At 41.1% G+C, this 24,269-nt stretch overlaps 1 protein-coding gene across 1 annotated transcript; it reads right to left on the bottom strand.

The window, feature by feature from the left end:
• Positions 1 to 591: 591 nt before the first annotated feature.
• Positions 592 to 15,648, bottom strand: LOC118421821 (uncharacterized protein C1orf112-like). Its single transcript, XM_035829321.1, has 20 exons — positions 15,562 to 15,648; positions 15,062 to 15,150; positions 14,486 to 14,611; positions 14,023 to 14,160; positions 13,651 to 13,737; positions 13,206 to 13,366; positions 12,351 to 12,486; positions 11,928 to 12,011; positions 11,635 to 11,699; positions 7,509 to 7,657; positions 7,000 to 7,074; positions 6,368 to 6,463; positions 5,941 to 6,004; positions 5,481 to 5,645; positions 5,068 to 5,206; positions 4,143 to 4,325; positions 3,457 to 3,678; positions 3,112 to 3,333; positions 2,108 to 2,344; positions 592 to 1,553 (listed from the first exon to the last, which is right to left on the bottom strand). The coding sequence occupies exons 2-20, from the start codon at positions 15,068 to 15,070 to the stop codon at positions 1,332 to 1,334; spliced, it is 2,580 nt and encodes an 859-aa protein (XP_035685214.1). The 5' UTR covers positions 15,071 to 15,150; positions 15,562 to 15,648; the 3' UTR covers positions 592 to 1,331.
• Positions 15,649 to 24,269: the final 8,621 nt, after the last annotated feature.

Here is a 24,269-nt window from a genome sequence, read left to right as displayed (position 1 = left end):
CCAAAGGGAGTCAGATGGGCTCCGGTAGCATACACACTCCTAGGCGGGCTTTACTCCTCCTGTCAGCTTTTGATACTATCTTATGCTACTGTAGGATCTGCTTGGAGATTAGTATTGGGAGCCAACTCACCTTCTTACCCTTAAAGATCCCCACTCTTGCTCAAGATGATGGAAAATCTTCAAATTTCTGTTGATCTGTTACTCAGGAAGTGTATGTAGGGAAAATGTAGCTGCGAAGGTAAATGTTAGCTGCGAAGGTAAATGTTAGCTGCTAAGGTGAGGTCATGGAAAAGGTGGATTTTTCAACCATCCTGCTTCTCTATATGAGCTGGACAAGGCCAAAAATGGAATATTGCTGTTATATCTGGACTGCAGCTGCCCATAGCTCCCAAACAGCTTACGGAGTCTTCCTGAGAGTGACTCAGACCTGTTCTTCGACATACAAACCTCCTCTTAAAGGCACAATGTAGGAAGTCTGGGTTTACTCTACCAACATTTCCATGGCAAATGTTCTGCTGTGCACACTCATCGCGCCACTACTCAGACTTTCTTCCACCTTGACAGGACCATATAATGATCAATCGACCACAAGTTAAGAATGTTTTCCTTTATTGCTGTGATATTGTAAAATACTGTCATCATCTAATCCTTTTTCCCCATCAAGAATTGCAGGCATTCAATAAATCATCGAATTTTACAAATCATGGCTTTGTCACCATAAGAGTGGTGCTACTTTGCCTCGTGAAAACATGACTTTGTACAGTAAAAGTATTTACAGAAACAGATAATGTGCTTGAGTGAAAATCACATAATCCGATTCATAGTCCAGCTTATCTATATATGGGGTTGAAATACCATGTGTAGGTTAGTGCAGGTAAAATTGGAGCTGTGAAGGTATTTCTGACATCTACCTGCACCGAGTCAATATGTCAATGTGCAGGAAAAATGAATCAAAGTGCACACAGATATTTTTGCTAACTGTAATATTTGTTATCACTCATGAAAAGCTAAACAATGAGAGGGGCGTAATAAATGGTCTTGTGTAGGTATATTTGCATCTTGCCTCCAAATGCGCACGTATGCCGCCAACAAACATATTTTAAGCCATGTACCTAGAGAACATGTTACCAGTCTGTCCCAAAACTTTTAAGCTTTTAACTTAAAAGTATGTTCTATAGTCTACAATCTCTGTACTGGTTTTTGGTCTGATAACTTGACAACTTTTCCCCTAACATTAAAATGAAGGAAAAGACTAAGAACCAACTTGGCTGGGTACAATATACACAATATGATATAGCTTGTTCACTAATTCTCTAGGTCTGCCTTCTATGTTAGGAATCTTCCAGTAAGAGTCCAAGTCTTTGGTGCAGAGATTTTAACTCCTCCTGGTACCACTCAGGTGGATTTTCACATGTAGAAAACTCCTCTAGCTTCCCAATGTCTTTTTTCAAACTGTCTGTAACCGTCCTGAAGTCCTCTTCCTTTGGATGGACGGAGTTGCCATTGGTCAAGGTTGGTGAGCCAGTGTCCTTCTTTACTCGTTTTGCAGACGGCTTGTAGAAAAAAGAAAAGACACACAAAGGCATGAGAGTTTTTACACATTGAAGGGGAATGTGAATATTACTGGACCCAAAAATGTTGGTTTGATGTTAATTGATGGTGCATGACAGTCAAAAAGCTAAGTGTAAGCTGTAAAAATATCACTCTCGCTTGCTTGCTTGCTCGCTCTCTCACTCACTTACCTCACTCACTCACACCCACTCACTCACTCACCCACTCACTCACTCACTCACTTTTCAGTCCATTGTTCAATGTTCACTTGAAGGGCTGTCTCCAGCTTAAAATATTTTCCATCCCACTCATTGTTTGTAAGCATGTTTCTGATTTTCCTGGTAAAATATGTCATTTTAAGCTTATGAAAGTACATTTTCAGCAGTTTTATGTCATTTTTGGGACAATTGGAGTATTTTCCACCCCAAGAAGCAAATTTCCATCCCGAGATGGATGGATGGGTCCCACAGAAAGCCCTGCTCACTTCCCTTGTTTCCAAAAAAAATGAGAACGAAGTTGCCCCCCCACACACACACACACAAACAATCCATAGTACCTGTTCAGGTGACTCCACAGATGGCGCTGACTCCATCTTTTCCAGTCTTGAAGAAATGTCGGCAAGTCTCTTCTCTTGGAAAGCTTCTATTCTTCTCTGCTGCTGTGTTATGGTTTCAGCATTCCAGGGAGGGACATCACTGCTACTGAAGGGCACTCCTTTGATGAAGTCCGTCGCCCTGCTCTTGACACTTTCATTCTGAAGGCACTTTGGTAGGATGGACTCATATGGGGTCTCCTGAAATAAGGGACGAAATTGACCAGGTCAGCTGGAAGTATCTCATAGAATCATGATTTAACTGGCTAGGTTATCAATACAACATAATCACATTAATCAGAATTAAAAGAAGTAATATTTTTTGTCCATTTTCCACAAAGATTGCCAATTCACATGTATTTATTGCACATGTTGTAATCATGTTTAAATATCCAAGCTACACGTATAACCACATTTATATCTAAAAAAAGCACTATGAGAGAGCTTTTGAAACACCAGCTTTTTCAGATTTAAAAATATCATACTGCCTACAAAAAGTTTTTATATACAAAGTCATTGTCAAAAGAAGTAATATCTTCCTTTCCATTTCAAAAAGGTGATAGTCACCAGTTATGTCGATCCTTCCATGTATGTGGTTAAACTAAATAAATAGGTAAATACAAATGTAGATGAAGCAAGCAACCAACAGAAATCACCTCTAGGATTAAAGCTCATCTGTGTTGGTATAATCCATATTAAAGTTTTTAACCGTCAGTCAAGACAACAAATTGCTCACCTCAAATTTTCATAAGAGCACATCAGCCAACATTTAACAGAGACGGGGGCCAAAACCTTTTGCCAGGCATCTACGATCCTTTACAGTACTCGAGTCACGTGTCCCTAGGTCACATGCTCATACATGTAGTAATTGAATCTCCTGACGAAGGTCGACGGATGTGCGACCGAAAATTCGAAGTGAGCAATTTGTTATGTTGACTGACAGTCGAAAAATTCAATAAAGAAATCACCTCTGCAAATGTGGAGAAGGCCTCCAGTGCATGGTGGTGCACAACCCAGCCGCTGTCCTGCAGCAGAGTGGAGAACAGATGGGCCAGAAGTTCCTGCAGCTGGGTCTGCTGTGGGGAGGGGGGCAGGCTCAACCGTCCTGCTCTGCCCAGGAGCTGGGTGATCGACAACTTCACCGACTGGGGTGGAGAAGTCTTCAACCACTGGCTCACTCTGGACAGAACCTAGCAGACAGGGAAAAAAAGTTGTGGGATTTATTTCCTGAAAGTGCCTATAAGTGTTCTCATAATGTCCATCCTCAGACTTACGAAGTTAAATTACTAAGGAAAGTAAATCCAATGTATCACCTTGATAATATCTTCTGGTACCAGTTGCCCCAGTAGGTACCCTGTCAGCTCCACCAGTTTGACAGCTACAACCTCCACAACCCTGTGTTTCCCTGCACCTGAGGCAGAGACGATGTCCCACAGTCTGGACACGGTGTGTAACACTGGTGCCGAGGACTGGAGGGGCGAAGTCTGCCGCACAGACGCTGAGTACATGTTGCACAGGACACACAAGGCCAGATGCTATAAAGAGTAAACAAAAAAATCACCATTACATTGAAGTCCCTAAGTACCTGTACCCTCAAACACCACGAAGAACAGAGAATTTGCCAGATATTTGAAAATCACAATTCTTAAGGTCAAATTCTGGTAGCATTATCAATCCAATCTTTCCATTATCGTTTCATGCATGAAATTAAGATCATGCCACAGAATTCACCTTGGGTTTCCAAATGCAAAGAATAAAACCAAATATTTCTTTGATATATGCACTTATAGAAAGGAGGATACAAATGTACATACTACATACATGTATATATTCCAGCAAACATCACTCCCTCACTTTTACTTTCAAAATATTTATTATGTACATCGAATTTCATCATAACAGTCACATAGTATCATTTACAATTTGTCCTCTTTGGAAGGATCTTTGCGCTCCTATGTTGTGGTATTTTTGGAGAAATCTACCACGTTGCCATACTAACCAGTTCGGGGAGCGTCCCGAGTGTCCTCCCTCGGAGACCGAGCCATTTCTGGCACACAGGGGTGGCGTATCTCACACCCTCCGCACAGATCTTTCCTCTTAGCTTAGGAACAAATGCCACAGGGGGCAGATGGACCCAGAGAGAGGGGTGCTGGGCTGGGGGGTACGTCTGCACAAATTTCTCCTGCAAAATAAAAGTATAACAAAACACTATACATTAGAATAGCTGAAGTAAAACAACTGAAGCTATGGTAGCTAGACTAACTTTATTTTACAGGTGACATCCACAGAGGTATCAATTTTTGTCTGTTTCCAAAAAGAAAAAAGCTTGTCACAGTACTGTAATTTGTACAAGGCAGGTCCCGTGGTTGAAGAGAGCCACACCTCAAGCACAGAAAAGAACTTGCCACACTTATCGAAAAGAGTAGGGGTCCTTCCCGGTGTGGGTGGATCAAATAAATCTGTTCAGATATGCAGCTTGTACTCTTCAGTACAATCATGGTGTGTTACACCTTAAGGCGGCTTACCAGGTATGCAACAACAGGGCTTGAAATACATTTTTCTGACTACCTGCACTGGTGCGGGTAACACTGAACCTGCACCAGACAAATTTTACCTGCACCACTCTAAATTTATGAAGTATGGATCATACTAAAATTGTTCAGGAACCTGTTTTTTCTTCTATGCTTTATAGGTGGACTTCTATACTTTATAGTTTGACTTATATTAGTCAATGCAGCTGATAACATTCACATACACCTACATCATATGACATCAATGTACAAAACCCAGTACATGGACAAGTGCAGGTTAGGTGCAGGTGGACAACAGAAATACCTGCACAGCTTCAATTTTACCTGCATTAACCTGCATATGCAGGTGGTATTTCGAGCCCTGAACAACAAGCAGACTAAGGGACACTGTACCTGATGAGGTTCTGCCATGAGAGGCACCAGTCTCCTGAGCAGCAGGTGCAGCTGCAGGTGCTGACAGCTGTTGGGCAGCTGGCACAGCAGCTTGGTCAGCAGGTGCACATGCTGTTCACACAGCTCAGCTGTTCCATATCTAGTCAGAAAAAAAGGACACTGAGTCAGTTTTTTTCATTCCCAAAAAACGTACAGAATGGAAGAAAGTTTTGGTCAGTGACCAAGCCAACCCTTTTTTCTTCCAAAAGACATTAAACAAAATGTTTATACACTGTAGTGAATTACACAAGTTCTTGCTGTTAGTGGCAAATTGCACAAGTGTCACAGTGCAGATCTGTACCCAGTGCGTTGTCTAGGAAGACATCTCTAATTCCTAAATATATGGCAAATTAGCTGGAATATCTAGTTCATACCTTGCCACAAAACACCAGACGTCGGTAGCAGCCAGTGCGCAGTGCAGGTCTGCCCCCAGCACGTTACCCAGCAGACATGTCTCCAGGACGGGGAAGTGTCGGGCAGGGAGGGAGGCGGCAAACCCACACAGGTGTGTGCAGACATGTTCATACAGGCTCACATCTCTGGTAAATAGAACAGTACATTTGGTTTCATCAAAACATTGCATTTCGCATCTGATTCAATTATCATCAGTGTCAGATCTCATACTGAAACAGTGAAACGTGCAAAGTTTAGCTTCCAGTGTTCAGTCTGTTGAACATCACTTCAGTCAAGTCTTTAGCATTCAAACCAGTTTCAGACATGCAAAAACCTTTAATGACCACAATATCAAACATCTTAATAGTAATCACACTCCTGGTATGAAAAAAAGAAACAAAAGAGCACAGAAATCTGAAAATATACTTGGGCCATTCTTACCTCTGTGGCATCCCATTGCACATGACTCCAGGAAGATAAACTGGTAGTGTCAGTTCTGTGTAACCTGGTACAAACGAGAACATTAGGAAAGGAACCAGCAACTTTCTACCAGTCATTTTTCCACAATTTTGCAGAAGATACTTAACATATAACATGTAGTTTGTCTCTTTCATTCAATAGAACAATGTATTGAATCATTACTCAATCACAATCTTGAGAAACTTTTTACGCTGCATTACAACGACAAAATAAATGTTTTCCGTACAAAAGTCATAGTACCATGTCATTCCACTCATTTCTATGACAAACTTTGCTTTTATGCTATCTCCTACATACACAACATACCCAAATTACGTGTTTTACATGATTGTTATAGTACAAGGCTTGAAGCATTTATTAGCGCATTATCTATTAGATTGAGACCTACATTTCTTGAGAGTGTTGAAAAATGACACAAGTATGGAGTCTCTTGGTTCATCCTCCGGATAGATCTTTGGGGAAATCCACTGGTCTTTCTGTTCATCTGGACACCAGGATCAAAAAACAAATTGTAAAGTAATGTCACATTTCAAAAGATTCGGAAAGTAATTGAGTTACAAAGCATATCACAATGTAGTTTGTTGTCTAGTATGGCACTTACCATCCGGAAAGTAGTTCCCCCCTGGGTTTATCATACACTATATACAGTCGCTTCTAGCTCTGACATTCATTATACACTATATACAGTTACTTCTCTGCTGTTCCGTCTGGGATCCCTGACCACGTTAATGCCAGGAATCGTAAAAATTTTGGACAAGGCAGCTGATTAGTCCCTACACATCTGCGAATTAAGGAATGGGATCAAGCGCTCATTCAAACAGGCGTTCCAACACCAGAAACGCCCTCCGTCTGCTTGCGGGAGGGCCTATTACAATTGAACAAGCGCTCTAGAACCCATTCCTTAATTTGCTCATTTACTGACGTAACCACCAAATGGTTTAAATGTGCAGGTCTCCAGATGGGTAGCAGAAGCAAACATAGGAATGAACTACTACCCAAATGGTACCCAGGCTAACTTACCAGAGCATTTTGGTAGAAGGTCCATCACCATAAGTTGAACAAGGCACAGGGGGAAGTTATGTTGACAAGGAAGATCTGAAACGAAAAAAAAAGACTTTCAATATCGGTGTCATTCTGTACATCATCATTCCTAGCTAAAAGAAACTACATAAATAGATGAGTTAAAGATACTTTACTGTTTTGACTTCTCAGCAGGGTTAGACAAGTCCACTAGCCCTATTATCCCTGGCAAGTGAAATAGCCTACCCCACTTGCTTGATCTGGCAAGTAAGATTTTACAATGAGTGAGATTTCACAGATGTTACTTCTCACAGTCATCAAGCATTGTTCAACAAAAATAGAGCCAGTGATAAAAGAAATCCATCACTGCAAGTGAAAAAGCATCTATAACTTATAGTATAAGAAAAATGTCATTTAAATTTTGGGCAAGTGAAAATTTGTTTCCGGCAAGTAAATTTTTTAGGTACTTTAGAAAACTTGTTCGGCAAATAAATTCTCTAGAAACTAACCTTTGTTCCTTGCTGTAACCAGCTGTATGAAGTCCCTGTTGTCCAGGAGATGCTGGATCATGGGTTCGATTCCCACCAGCAGCGTGGCCTTCATCTCCTCAGCAGCAGCTGACGACAGTGGAGGGGCAGACAAACTGGGGGGCAGAAGACTAAAACAAAACAAAACATTTCACAATTGAACATACAGTTTCAAAACAACATTGTTTTTACTTTTTTTTTTAGCATGTTTGTAGAGATTAAGAATCTTAAGAGGGCCAATGGCCAAACTTTGTAATGTATCCTTCATCTTCTCAGTAGCAGCTGACAACAGCTAGCGGAGGCGCAGACAAGCTGGGGGCAAAAGACTTTAACAAGACAAAACATCTCCTATTATTATATTATGACTGGTTTATTTCGAAAACAAAACTGACAGTAACATAGCAGCCACAAGGCTGAATTACGACATGTCATTACATCAATCATTAAATTAGTTAAAATCGAATATCATGAATCATTACAATAGTACAGCCCTTAAAAATCGTTGCAGACGAATTAAATCAGTATCGGGATAAAGCATATAAATTAGTATTTGCAGTAATATCAGCATATCCCTTTATCGGAAGGTAAACAAATATTTAAAATACACAATGACTTACTATTTGATACAAAGCACAAACATACAGGTTACAATTACTTGTTCAAAAGACGGACCATGAAGGGTACAGCGCTGTTGCGATAGCGTTCAGTTCTACAGCGAGTAGTGTTCAGTTTGTGGGATGACCTTGTCTGCCTACCACTGATCTCACCTCTGGCTGGTGGCAGTAAGTGCAAGAAATGATCGGACTGACTGAGAGAGTTAGCAAAGTGTGTGATCAGTTCAAGACGTCGTGCTTGTAGCGAAGGTAGACCCAAGTCAGAACAGGCATCAGTGTAAGACGTGTATCTCTGTCCCAGTATTATGCGCACAGCTCTCCGTTGGACCTTCTCGATCCTGTCACTAAGTGCAGTGGTGAGCCCGGAGTGCCAAACTGGGGCACAATACTCCAGGACTGGTCGGATGTAAGTCACATACACTGTGACTAGGTCGCCGATGGACACGTTAAAGTGTTTCAGATTACGGAGGAGGTAAAGGCGTCGGCTAGATTTGTTACAAATGTTGTCAACGTGAGAGTTCCAACGTAGGTCAGCCTGCAGAAACACGCCCAGGATCCTCATCACTGGCACCTGTTGTAGCTCAGTGTTGTCGATCATGAGAGATGGTGTTGGGTACGGGACCTTCCTGAAATGGATGTACATAACTTGACATTTCTTGGGATGCAACTTCATATGGCTGGTGCGAGACCAGTGGTCCAGGTCGTTCAAGTCCTGTTGCATATGAGACATACTTAGGTTGGGGGTTCTTATTTCCAAGAGATTCAGGTCGTCAACGAATTTCCAGCGTTTGGAGGCAGCCTGATGTGCAGCACTGTTGATATACGCAAGGAAAATCAACGGCCCGAGTAGAGTGCCCTGGGGTAATCCGCAGGTAACCTTCAAGCTGTCGGAAAGTGTTCCATGGTAGCGTACAACCTGGCTCCTGTTTGAGAGGAAGTCTACGATCCATCTTGTCACAGAGGGGCGTAGGCCAAGATCAAGCAGACGTTGGATAGCGAGGTTGTGACACACACGGTCGAACGCCTTGCTATAATCGGTTGACACAAGAGAGCACAGGACGCCGGGTTTGTCGGTGGCTTTGAAAACCTCGTTGGTCAGATCTAGGAGGCAATGTGTTGTCGATTTGCCCTTGAGGCAGCCGTACTGTTGAACATCGATTTGAGGAACGATGTCGGTCAGCACCCACCGCGAGACAAAGCGTTCGGCGACTTTCGCTAACAAGGATGTAAGGGAGATTGGACGGAGTTCAGTTAACAACGGGGGTTTGGTCTTAGGAATTGGAACAATAACCGCACATTTCCATTCATCCGGCACTAAGCCTTGTTGGAGGGAGCTATTGAGAATGTCGGTAAAGGGCTCGCTCAGTTCACACGCAAACTCCTTGATTATTTTACCTGGGATGCCATCTGGCCCAGCTGCTTTGCGTGTTTTGACCTTCTGGAGTTCTTTATAGACATCCCAGGGTTGAACAACTGGTGCCGGGAGCGAAGGTAAGTACGCAGGTAGTACTGTTGTGTCGATCGCAGGTAGGGACTGTATCACTGATCCGAGTGTTTTGTTTATCTCCATGGCAATACCGGGTTTGTCTGTGGGGTCGAACCCGTTGATGTGAATGACCGGTTCGGAACAGGATGAGTTCATCATGGTTTTTATCTCCTTGTGCCACTGTGAGATATTGTCCTTCTTCATAGACTTCACTTTGGAGTTGTAGTAGGTCCTTTTTAAGTCCCTGATTTTCCTTTGGACTTTGTTCCTAAGGTGTTTCCAGGTGGAATCATCGTTCCTGGCAAAGGCTTGTTGTCTGCGATGTATGAGGGATTTGACCTCAGCTGACAGCCACGGTTTGTCTTGGTGGTGAGAACGGGAAACCTTTGGTGGGAAGAAGTGGTCGATTTGACCTTGGAGCGTCGTGTACATAGCTCGGGATTTGTCACAAACGGAGGTAGCGGTGTAGACTTCAGACCAGCCATGAGATGTAATCCATTGCCCGAATAGTCGCAATGCTGAGTCTTTGATAGGTCTGTACACACGTCTCACTGTCCTGTTGGTCACGGTTCTAGCTTTAGGTTGAAATTCCACCGTGTTGTGATCACTAGATCCTAAGGGGGGTGAGATGGTCGGAGGTAAGTAGTGCGGAGCCAGGTTGGTGATCAGGAGATCCAAAGTGACTTGGCCTCTTGTGGGTTGCTTGACCACCTGGCACAGGTTGTGGCTTGTACACACTCTTGTTACGTCGACCCGGTTAAAGTCACCAGCAACGGCTATCCCTATGTCAGGATACTTCACACGGAGGGAGTCAATCGTATCCACTAAGTGGTCGACCAGTAGCTCATCGTGACCTGAGTTAGGAGGGGAGTACACGGCACATACGGCTAGGCTGGAAACGTTCCGAGGGAGGCGGTACGGCCGGATCCTAACCCACAAACACTCCAGTTCGTCAGGAACGGAGATGTCGAGAAGACTTGACGGGAGGCTGTCTTTGACATAGACTGCGACGCCGCCTCCTCGACGATCGGGACGACATTTGGAGAACACCGAAAAACCGTCTACTGACATAAGCTGGTCGGGTGTTGCAGGGGTAAACCACGTCTCGGAGACTACGGCTATGTCAGTGTTGTTACTCGAAAGTACGGACTGAAACTCGTCCAGTTTGTTTAACAGCGATCTTGGGTTTAAAATCTGGAATGTAGGTAACTGATGACCACACCTGGGTCTGTTGTTGTTTACATTCCGCCGGGGCGTCTTGGTACGATCACAGGTGAAAGGACGCAGGTAACGCTTGATAAATGGATCAGGGCCACTTAGAAAGTCCGACGCTGATTTACATATCAAAGGATGATCACGCTGGAGAGATGGGGAGGGTCGATTACCAACGATTGTAGAGATATTTCGAGCAAAGTTTGTACCTGCTTTCCTTCCTCTCGGTCTACCTCTTCTGAATAGTCCGTAGGTCTTCAGCTTTTCCTTAGCTTGTAGATCAATGGAACCCGTTGGCCATCGCTGCAGGCTTCTCAAAAAGCCGGCGGAGTAACGTATAACTCCAATGGACGCCATTTCAGGAGACAGGGATCGGCCACACAACACGAACAAACGTCAGATACTCCTCAAAAGTCCGCACAGTACGAAACAAGTAGACGCCAAACGGTTCACAGGACGCTTAGACATACATTACGTAAATATTGCACTTAAAACTGATCAGAATAAGGATGGAGGCACCTTAGACGCCAGAGTAGGGGAGAGCTGAAAAGCTTGCGGCTGCCCTACACGGGCGCCACCTATTATTTTTTGACACCCTTTGGTGCGGGAAGGACTTAAATAACCTTACAATTAAAAAAGCAATATAGCCATTATAGATGTTTCTGGCATGTTTGTAAAGTTTAAAGAAACTTTTAAAGACGGCCAAGGGCCAAACTTATCTTAACTTGTAAAATGAACAACAGCAAACAGATATAGGAGTACATGTATCCAAAATCATACATGTATATTTTTGTACCTTTGCATTTCCAAGATGATGTGGAAAATTTCCTTTATACATGACCCCAGGTAACCATTATAGTCCTGAAACATGTGAAACAGATTTATGAATCATTCTCATATCATTTACAATATCAGTGCCAAACCGAAAGAGTTACATGTCAAATCTTAAAATGACTTGTTCCAATAATCATAAGTTTTCATTATCTATCCACATACACGTTGCAAACCTTCATATATTCATGTTACATTTTGAATACACATAAACTCACTTATACATCATGTCAGTGAAAAAGAAGTGCTCTAGCCCACCTTAACCAGACACATGAGGCACTGCATGAAGAAACGACAGATTTTCAGAGTTCTTGTGTACAACTTCTGGTCTCCACAGCCATTCTAGATTCAAAGGAAAAATAATTATATTATTTTGTGAAAGTACTGATTCCAACATACCAAGTCCTACAACTTTTCTAATGGTTTATAGAGTACAGTAGAGTACAGTAGAGTTCTTCTGGTGCAGGTAGGAACATCCAGTTCCAATTCAGGTCGATTTTCAATATCAGGTTACTGTCATTCCTGGCAGCTATGTAGTTGTGCACTCTATGGAGTCGCATTTTATTATGTCGTAAAATAGATTTAAGGATTCTACATCATATACCAAGTCCTGCTTAATCATTAAAGACTTTACAAGACTGATTTAAAGATTCATGGAAATCGTAAGAGCACAGTACAAACCTGTCTGTCTGCAGCATCTTTAGAAGCCAGTTCAACACAGTACTTGCAGTTAGACCCCACCTCGGAGCACAGTGTCCTCACCAGAGGAGCCATGTCTACATGATTCTTCAGCACTTCCTTGTGTTTTGTGAGCTGCCTGTTAAAGAAAAAGTGAAATCATAGCAAGTTTTCTTGATGTCATAGCCAGTGAAAATACCAGCACTTTTTCAAATATTCAAGGAGTGAGATACCATCTTGACACAACAACGTCAGTGTCAAAGTGCCTTATTCAAGCTCAAGAAGCTTGATTAAATTTCGCTTATAGCAGCCCGGCCAACATCCGCCAGCCTAAAGGGGCCAGTTACACCCCCGGACATTAGTGTTACACAGACAAAAGCTTAAGATGTGCAGAAAGATTTTTGTCCTTAACAACATTTCATGATTTTCTGAAGTTAATTGTAGCTATCATCAGCAAAAGGACACACTAAGACAATCCAATCATCTTAAGTAACTCATTGGCAGATCTTATCATAATGGTAGCATAATAGTACTATTTGTAGTTCCAGAATCAAACTTACTTTGTAAGAAACTTCCATGTTGTGCCAGAAGACTTGCGGCCACCCTAGACACAGTACAGACCAACACAATCCAAACATCCACTATCAATTTATGACTAGATCTTGCCACAAAGGTAGCACAGTTCCAGTGTAACAAAATTATCACTTACTTTGCGAGGAACTTCCATGTTGTGACCAGTAGACTTGCGTCCACCCCAGAGACAGTACAGACCAACACAAATGAAACATCCACTATCAATTTATGACTAGATCTTGCCACAAAGGTAGCACAGTTCCAGTGTAACACATTCTCACTCACTTTGCGAGAAACTTCCATGTTGTGACCAGTAGACTTGCGTCCACCCCAGAGACAGTACAGCCGATGACGTGGAAGCCCTGACACACCGCCACCATGTCAGTAACGTCCTCCTCAGAACTGTCTGATGGCAGCTGGAGCTTGTCAATCAAACCCATCAACACCTGTAATATATCATTTCTTATAATAAGTTGATGATGATGATCAGTTCTCTATTGTTTTAAATGTAAACATCAACATCATTTAGGCTGCTAACAAGTTGACCAAAAAACAAAAAACTTAGTAGAAATGTACCAAAGCAACAGCAAAAACACAAAAATAATGTCTTTAAATGTGCAACAATTCCTACGAGTAAGTAAATGGCAGACTAAGGTATGACTTAGGGATTTGTATTGGTACATGTATGTGAAAACTAAAAGAATAGAAAAACTTCAATACAATGCATTACCTTTTGTAGACTATAGGCCTTTTTAAACAGAGAACTGAGAGACTCGGAAACCAGAGGAAACACTTTGCCATAGGACTCATGGCTGTCCTGCAAAAATATCAACAACAAAAATTAATATTTAAAAAGAACACACAGGTGTACCTATCACCAGTTTATGACAGTGCAAACTATTGTATTTGCCATACAAAATATGATTGAACTAAGAAAGGCTAGCCAAATATAACAAATTCTTTTTCAAAGTTCAATATCATTCATACAAATCTAAGCTTCTGTACTAGATAAAAAACACAAAAAATCATATTACAGAACTTCTGTTACTCGAATTGGGATTGCACTTGATTCTTCTCCACTGAGCGCACCAAACCTCCTCACCTTGCAATGTGAGAATGTTCCCTTGATGACATGCAGGGCTGTGGCGACCAGAGAATGACTATCCAGCACCCTGGGATGGTCAGTCCTTACAGCATGTACTACACACTGCTCCAAACTGCCTAGGAACTCATCTATCACCTGATAAACAACAGCAAAATATACATGTAGATAGAAATCAAAATATAAATAGAAGATACACAAATTAATGGTAGTGTTAACAGTAAGCATACCACTTGAGACATACTTGCTTAATTCTTAGAAGGAAAGTTTATCTGTGTTGGTAGTGTAAACACAGTCCAGATTTAATGTTTTTCAAAAGCATTGAATTCATACTTATTGTGTTGGAAACAAAGTTTTACATTTGCACTAAAATTGAAAATATTGTATATTATATTTCATGTGCAGGACATCCAAGGACAACATAAATTTCTTCAGTACTGGTACATTAAAGTTTTTTTTGTACCTGAATATGATCTATAAGTCCTTCCTTTACCCTAGTCCCCTGGCTAGACTGGGAGGATGGTGTTGGACTTTGCTGGGTTAGCAGTTCAGAGATGGCAGTCAAACATCCATCAAACACCTCACACACCTACCGTGGAAAGAAAATATCAATGATATTACTGATGGTGAAAAGAAGAAAATGAACATGTTATTATATTGATTTGTTACAAATCTGTAAAAACTGGAAAGGCAACATTTTCAAGAAAATGCAGAATATTTTCCCCGTAGCCTTTTGTCCAGCTACTAGCACACAATACTATACCATCAGGCTTAACATATAGTGTGCTCGCCTTTTTGTGTAGTAGTAAAATAAAAATGCTCATATTAACAACAGCTAATGCCTACCTAAGCTCTGATTGGCTACAGACGGAAGAAAGAAAGACAGAAAGAGAACACACCAGCAAAAACCAGAGAAAATATAATCACAATTTTTCAGCAATACACAAATAACAAATGAGTGTGCTAAAAACTTTCGGATTATATATATGTGCTTTGGAACAAGACATAATGAGAGGTGGAAGTTATGCAGTGATCTCACCTTTGGCATAGCATCTGCATAAACCTTTATCTCTACATCATTGATGTCAACATGCGCCAAGAACTTCTTACAGATTGCACTGAAATAAGCTGGAAAAATGGAATTTAGTTTGAACTTTCAACCACTTTGCAATAACTAAAATACAGCAGCTACATAAAAATGCCAGGTATTCACATCAGAACTCAAGTAAAGCCCTTTCATTCTTTAGGTGGAAAGTACGTCATTAGATACTAAGATAGGCTCTTAAAATTGCTGCCTAAAGACACTTTGCATAAAGAAAAACCATACAACCATTGAATATCCATATGTATGAAAGATATAAGGACCATGCAGAAATATGCTTACCAACTTTCTAGTAATACTACGTGTCAAGGGCAGGTCACTTTGAGAAGCTATGATAGTATCTTATGAGGTTCTCACTTTGCTTGTTTCAAACAAGACAGCTTGCTTGATTCAGTTCTATCAACTTTTCATGTTATGAACATGTATTAAGTTCATACCTGATTGCTTTCTTGTGTCCTTATCCCCACTCAGACCAGCTTGATGACATGTTAAGAAACTTCTCTTTACAAAACAAAGTTAAAATGAACGATACAATTCAAACACTTGGATATGCCACATAATAATTTTTCCAAATCTAAATTACCCAATTAACCAAACAAAAACTATAAACATTCTTATAAAGTACATTCATTTAACACATGCATTTTTTAGCATTCTAAAATGTAGTATTTCAGTGTTCCATGCTTTAAAGTTAACATCTATTGCACCATGTGTGGTCATGTGTACATTTAGATACAGATTATCATTATTATCATACATGAAAGCAATACAAATCAATTACATTTATTACAATATCATTGCTTATGAAGCAATTATTTTGTCATAGTATCATTAAGAATCAGGCTAACAATATAGACTTTGCTATTGTTACAAATCATTTTCATCATCTAGAGTTTTTTTTTAAGGATATGATGAGTTTGGGCAGTACAGTATGTAGCTTCTCTGCACACGTGTCCGGCCCCCACCCCTCCAGGTCATGTAATAGTCCGTTCTGACTCATCTTGGGGGCGCAATCTTTTCATACCTCTGGGTGAAAAAACAAACAAATATTGACCAAGGAGGTTATATCTATCAGACTCTTTGTGTTGACCAATACACTGATCAATGCTTAGGCCAATAAATGTAGAAACAAAGCATTTTTCAGCAAGAAAAAAAGTGTAATACATTGAATGATATAAACAAGATTGAAGTTTAAAAATGAGTTGAGTGCTGTACACAATTCATTTTTCAATGTGTTGCTTTACTAAAATGAAAGCCAATGAAATGTCTAGTTGTCAATACAATTACATCAAACACTACTGCCTCTACATGCGTGATATATGATGCAAACATCTTGTCACCTGCAGGTCATAGGACTTAGATGACCCTTAGAGGGTCATGTTAAGGTCTATACATCAACTATCAAGTACTGATAAACAAGTTGTCTACACACCCATGTATAATTACCGTGGAATGCTAATTGGAAAGAGGTATAGAGCAAATCATTGTAATTATCGGATCATTTGAGTTGAAATAACTGCACATTGAGTACTTTTTTCACCAAGGACATAGAAACATTCAGTTAATCAGATTGCTTTGAACAGAATTGTCTGCTTAGACTTAGATGCTATTGTTCATATTGGCTCAATAAGGTCATAGAGGTCAACCTTCCTTCACGCAAAAACATTATTGTCAGATCAGCTGTTGTCATCTAAAAAACGACCGGACCTGAAATAATCATTAGCCTTGAGGCGATACTGACCTTACCTGACATACTGTAATTGCATTTAGGTTCGAGCAATTTACTTTCGCGGTAGCAGAAAAATGGAGTGTTTGCGGAGGTTTTAAGTTTGCTGTAGCATCATAGACTGTAGTCACATACTATAATGGACAAATGTTCGCGGTGGTTTTAAGTTTGCGGTGAAGTGGCCACCGCAAAAACCACAAACATAAAACCACTGTGAACGTTTCTGCATTTACAGTAACCAATTCATGATTAATAGGTTAACAATACAATTTCTGTTTGTTGTTTCTATATTCTAATTCCAGAAATGTTTGCAGTGGTTTTATGTTCGCAGTTTTAACAGTGACCGCTAGACCACTCACTGCAAACTTTAAGCTACTGTGAACACTCCATTTTCTCCTTACCACGAAATAAAAGCTCCACAAAATTAGAGGTAATTACAAATACAGGCTTTTCATTTGACATCATTTGTGGCATGTTGGAATGCAGTGTACATCTGTTAAACATACCAACATGCTGCTGCCTAATTCGATTACATGCCATCATGGTTGATGGGAACTTCAAACTACAATTGCTACAACGTCAATGAAAAGCCTTTATACAAAGGGACGAAACCAGGCATCTAACATAAACCCTGAGGCTCTAGACAAGGGTTGTCTCCAGCTTCAAAGGCTTTCCCGTCGCATTCATTGTTTCACATATACCCCATGTTATTACTTTTCTTTGTATAGTTTTGTACAAATTGTAGCTTACGAAAACACATTTTTATCAATGTCATGTCACAAAGTTCAGATTCTTTTTTGATTGGGTGAAATTTTTGTCCATCCCAACAAGCAAATGTCTGTCCCGTAGGGATGAATGCATTCTAGAGATAGCCCTGGGCTAGACTCACCTTACGAGTTACGTGACTTTATAAGGTGGCACATGGCTTTAGCTGATGTGAAGTGCCCTTCTTATGGCCGATAATGTAACATTATGTAGTTAACACCAATAATGTCAACCTAATTTGTAATTATGTTTTTCTCTTTTTAAAAACTCTTTATAAATACTATTGCTGCAATCTATTTCAAAGTTTCAAAACTCAATGATGCATGTTTTGCTGTTAAAAACATGAAATTTAGTGGATAAGGGGTCAATAAGCTAACTCTTGTTCTACCAAACGTCCAAATACGGCAGTGTTACACCAAGGTGATTCTTTAACCTCCTTGGTTACACAATGTGGTGGTTTTCCTGCAAATTATGCAATTCAGATTCAGAAGCCTCAAACACTTGTAAGCAGTTTTACATAGCCCTGACATTCATGTTCACGATTAAAAGCCAGATGTAATGTTGTGATGTTCTGAATTACCCAGATAGTCATGTCATGACTATCTGATGTCATGTATCTGTTGTTGGAGTGTTGGAGATTTCGGGGCACACAGGAAGTCAACAGGCAGCAGGCAGCTGTGGATCGAGAGATGAACTTCGCCATAACATAAATAACAGTCTTATTTCTTTACGTCAGGAGCAAACATTTATTCCAGCTGCTCCGTAAGTGTGTTTTATGTCCCAGATCCAGATTAGGTTGTCTAAAACTCACCTGCACGTCTCATCGTGACGGAAAAACAGTGGAATCAGACGATATGATGTTTGGAATTACCGCCATGTTGGGTCAGCATCCGGGTACTTGTAGAAGATACCACTAAGATATTGGGGGAGCAGCGTATATGAAAAAATAATATTGATATATGTTTTGTAACGTCGTAACTAAAATATATATCATATGCATTAGTTATTGTCTATTTAGTACATTATATGTTGTAGTATGTAGTAATACTTTATAAATCATTACTTTTATCAGTCCACATATCTGATGAACCCCCTACTTGTTATATGGTTTAATCTGACCTTTATTTTGGCGGGAGATGTGTAGATTGCTGTCAGGTCTCAATTTTTGGGCTTCTTGTACACAAAAATATCAGGTCAGGAACAGCAAAGGAAGGGCTTGTATCAGAAAATTGTACATTTCGGAGGAGACAATTTGGTAGTTTCCCTTTGTCACTCAAACAACGGAAGCGGCTGGAACCATCATAAAACGTCAGAGGTTTGTATCTCCGTCATTTTGAAGTCTTTTCGCTAGATGTCGCTTTAGCTCTATCTTTGGCGCCCTCTTTTGAAAGGGGTTATGCTGAACTACAACCGACTCAACCAGACCGTCAGGTGTCAACTCTACTTAAGGTTACGCGCAGTTAAGTACCGACTGTGCAAAGTTCACAATCAGATTCATTCGATATAAAAGCCGACCTATCATACTAACGTTACCATGAGATAGTTTACATGCGGTTCAAGATTTGGTCAGTCCAATGAGACCATAACCACCTGTTAAAGATCTCTTCGTATATTTCAATGTCTTCGCAAATTCTACAATACGTTACGTTCGTTACAGTGTAGTGTAAACCCAAGCTTATCTGCCCTGCAGATAAAAAAATTCGTCTTGATTGTGATTTTAGAATACAAATGTGGTTACGGTGGTTAGATTGTAAGAAGTCAATATTCAGTTTTATAAGTGCTCCTCGTATACAGCACAGCCTGCGCTGCTATGTACTTTTCATAGTTGATCATAATGATCATAATCATTCATTCATTCATTCATTTTATTATTTGGTTTGGGACAGACAGAGGCAACGTGGCACTGCACTCAAGTTAGTAACTTATTTTAACAGTGCCACATGCAAAGTACAGATAGAAGGTAAAATCATTCATTCATTCATTTCTAAGTTTACTGCTCTCTAAATTGAAGAAAAATGGTGAGTATTCTTGGGCCCTAGCCGTCACAGTCTGGTACGTAAACATATCACCGTTTTCACCACCGGCACTTGTAGCTTTCCCTATTGACGTGTCGGCAATACAGGCTCTCTGAGTGTGCCAGGAGTACCTTAATTCCCTTACGCGCTCTGTCTCTTATCGGCCCTGTGCCTTGTTGACTAAGTCATCGCGGCTTTTCCGCAAAGCCACCCCCGTTTTTTACCCATCGATCCTAGATGGAAAGAAAAGTGAGTGTTCTCCACTTGACTTTTGTACAGTCTATATATACGGTTTGACCCCGCGTACCTACACTGTTTGTACAGGACTTAACTTGTGAAGGGTTGCTTATTGTTCCGACAGTTGGAACGGCAAATGCCTCCACAAAACATATGGAGGTTTGACATCGTCGGTTCCTTTGAGGTCAGACACCTCTCAACTTTATACGACGATTTTAAACTAAACTGCAATACCGCTATAAGTAAAGAAAAATGTTAAGAGTTCACACACATGTTTTAACGTCTGACCCTTTTTTTGAATGTTGAATTCTATTTGTATAAGGACTTTCATTTTCTACAATAGCTGTTTAGTAAAATAAACAGAAGTGAATCTGGACAAACCATGAAATGGTGATCATGTGATCATCCAAGACATGTTAGCGTTACTGTCAATCATTTCTGACGTTATCATTTGAGCTTACTGTAGTAATGTTCAAAGCAAGATGTATCACGCCCTATGTCTTGGCATTTTTCTTGTCGTTACATGCGCTAGATTATCGAAAACTGAGTTTATTTATTTTTTTTATCATTCCCATAGGTCTATCATGTATGAGTTCTATTCTAATTTCATGTTTGTCTAATCAGCAAACTAATACTTCGTTCTTATGTATTCAAAATCATAAATATTCCAAAATGGTGCTGACTTTGAAATCTGGACACAGCGAATTTGATAAACGGTGGCAGGGCCATGTCAGTCCCTCTCCACCACTAACCGTGTTGATATGTGCCGTTACTCAAGTAGGCGAAGAAAAACAGTTTAATTCTGTGAACTTAAGTGAGTGTGACACAGAAGGACATCTATGTGGGAAGTCTGTGCGGGGTCATGCCCCAACTCCGGGTCTCACTCAACCCCTCCTTCCCCAAGAGAACTCCAGGCAATAGTTTACACTCGGCAAGGTTCCCACGTCGCTCGCAAGTACCACTCAAGAAATCCGATTTTACTAATTGTTGAATTGTGGGTGGATTGTATTGCTGACCGGGGAGGGGTTCAAAGGGTTGGCGGGGCCTCTTGAGGACCGGTCCGGCGCCTTTCCGGCCCTCGGCCCCGCAGTCGGCGTGGGAAAGTGTGGGGTGGTGCGTCCTACCTGGCCGCAGGAGAAGTTGGGGTCCCTGTGGAAGTCTGTGGGACGTACCATGAGACATAACAACGCTCTGTAGGGGTCTACCGAAAGTGCGAAAAGGAACGAAAAGGAACGAAAAGGAACGAAAAGGAACGAAAAGGAACGAAAGTGCGAAAAGGAACGAAAAGGAAGGAAGTATGAAGCAAACAAAAATAAAAGCAATAAGAATATAAGGAACCGGTACTGCGGGCGTTAGAAGCCTATGAAACATGCTTTAAAACGTGTTTTATTTTAGAATTTGGCAATATGAATCTTTTACGGCGCTGTTTTAGGCGGTTGTGTTTGTTGGCTAAATTATTCTCTGAAGATCAGCGAAATACAAGGAAACAGAACTGAGATAAGAAAGTAAGGACTAAAATTCAGTTACTGGCGGGTGATAGATAAATATCGATTAACGTACATTTTCAGAATGAGGCAAGATTGTAGCGTTGCTGTTGTATTTGGATGACTTCTGTTCTCCCAAGATGGGAGCACCGCATGCAATTCTTGCGATTGTTTACGTCTAATAGAAATCCGGCCTGGAATGATATGCTAATAAACTGCTGCCCCGCTAGCATGACAGCTCCCTTCAACAGGGCCCACAACATGTTTTTCTGGAGACTGGAGACATATCTTCTTGCTCGTTCACGACAAAAGAAAAGGTGTGAAAGGATAGGCATGTATACATTATAGTGATTGTACCAAGGAGCTTTCATCACGTTGTACCATGAGTATTCATAATTTTGGCGGGAAGAAAGGACAACGTGAGGAATTTGTGCAAAGGATATCGGGAAACTACGGAGAGATTTGGCCGTTGACTCACGTCTCCCGTGCGGGTTCGACAGAAAAAGTCTTTGGAACCAGACCTCGAATTGAAATCAACGCGGTGTCCCGATTGCCCGGGGCCACATATAATTTAGGCCGGGACCACTAGAAAACGACTTTGTGACATTTTTGAGACCGTAGAAAAATAATCTACACCAGAATGTCAACCCGTCAAACGTTTTTCAGGCGCGCTACTCAGCGGCTTTTACCCCCCTCCCCCCGAATTTGGTCTGTGACAGCCCGCGTGGGAACCCGAGACGCACTGATTCGTGACTCCGCCCATCGCCTTTGATTTGTATTTAGCTATTTCCACGCGTGCACTTTCCCGCCGGTTCGCCGTTTAACCATTGGAGCTCTAGGAATTTCGTGGAACAAGTCGCAAAATGCAAAAATAAAGTCCGTTCCAAATGCATTTGCCGATCACAGTGCCGTTACCTTATATTCCCTTCGATTTTATTTCACTTTGCTTCATACTTCGTTCCTTTTCGTTCCTTTTCGCACTTTTGGTACTTTCCTTTTCGTTCCTTTTCGTTCCTATACAATCTTTTCGTTCCTTTTCGCACTTTCGGTACTTTCCTTTTCGTTCCTTTTCGTTCCTTTTCGTTCCTTTTCGCACTTTCGGTAATTTCCTTTTCGTTCCTTTTCGTTCCTTTTCGTTCCTTTTCGTTCCTTTTCGTTCCTTTTCGTTCCTTTTCGTTCCTTTTCGCTCCTTTTCGTTCCTTTTCGTTCCTTTTCGCTCCTTTTCGTTCCTTTTCGCACTTTCGGTACACCGCTCTGTAGTACAGGTAGTTTTGACTGGGTACTGTCACAGGTGATGAATGCAAACTGCACCAGCAACGAAGGTCTTTTGTCCACTTAAATGTTTACAAGCTTTTAACACACTCATAAACAGAACTATTATGCCAGTTAATCTTTTTTGGACGTCTTCCAGATCTTGCGTACTCTGAAAAACTGTAATTCTTTGACCCAATGCATCTTTGCTTGGAGCCAAGTACAAGAGAATACTGTCTCAGTTTCCTGTTACATGTTCATCGGTGGAAGGATGCGCGAAAATGACTTGTCATCAAAACGCTCAGCGTTTTCTTAGCTACAGCGCCTCTGACACCCTTGATAACTTTCCTTCGCTATATTTGTTTCGGTGTTCTTTGGTATTTTCATGGACGTCACAGTGAATAAACTGAGCTCGAACAACCCAACCCCTAGTACTGTAAAAGCAATGATGAAACCACACCAATGTTCCGGTCATCTCTGCAGTTTACTCTTAAAACAAAAAATGCTTCTCTGAAACCCTCGTAGCATTGAACATTGACACACAAGAGAACTATAAAGTGTCCTTTTCTATGTGAGAAATGTCCATCCCAGTCCGTTCACAGGGATATCGGTGACGGTTGTAGTTTGACCTTGATTGAACCATGACAGGTAGCCGTTAAGCCTTCCTGTGGCCATGTCGTGACCTTGGAGACTCCCTGGAAGGAAACATTCCAACAACCTGCCAGGCGAAGACGTTAATCCGTTTACTTCTTTCTTAGTTTCTATCAAACCATTTTTTCTGGTGGACCGTCTTTGAATCAGAACAAGCTTGGGTCAAGGGCAGTCATACCCCACCCCCACCGGGTCCCATCACACACACACTCCTGCCATCTGTTCAATCTGAGCCTATGTCAGGGTTTTCTAATCTCCAGGCAGATTTACCAGTGACATAAGATGGTATCAAAGCTGGCTAAGAAGTACAGCTGGCCAAGGGCAGCCAAACACACTCCTAGGCCGGCTTCACTCCTCTGGCAGCTTTTGATACTATCTTATGTTACCGTAGGATCTTCTTGGAGATGAGGGTTTTCGTGCATTCGGATTTCGTGTATCGAAACACGAAAACGCAAACAGAAAAAAAGAAAGAAACATGAAAACAAGTGTTCTGTTTCACACACCAACAGCCATGATGAATGAATGAGTGAATGAATGAATGAATGAATGAGGAAATTAACAACCATGGTTGCCCGATTGAGCTAAGTACTGGTTGCAACAGACTAAGATAAACCAATAGATCTGAGGTTAAAAGTCATGCGTTTACACAACTCTGAGAATGTAGTCAACATACAGTAGAGGTATTGTACCAATTACTTCTGTTGTGTCCTCAAATAACTTTTGTGTCCTCAAATGACTTGGCCATTTGAACTAATTGGTCTGTACCTCGACAAGTCTTGAAATGTTGTGCAAATCCACTTGAATTGAATTGAGACATCGTCAGAGAGAGAGTTGGCAGAGAAAATGTTAGTCCGAGCGTGCCAGTCCGTTGTACATGTTGTTTTCAATGGGTAGACTTAGCAAAGGTCGTGGAAAGTAAGGGAATAACAGACTGAGCTCCTAAAGTTGACCAGTATGTCACTGCCCTTGGTCCATGGTGGAATATACAAATCACATACAAGTGTAGTACACATTGT

This window comes from Branchiostoma floridae, chromosome 8 (genome assembly GCF_000003815.2).
Source record: "Branchiostoma floridae strain S238N-H82 chromosome 8, Bfl_VNyyK, whole genome shotgun sequence".
NCBI lineage: Eukaryota > Metazoa > Chordata > Leptocardii > Amphioxiformes > Branchiostomatidae > Branchiostoma > Branchiostoma floridae.
The sequence above is the reverse complement of the archived record's forward strand: the minus strand, read 5'-3'. Positions and strand labels throughout refer to the sequence as shown.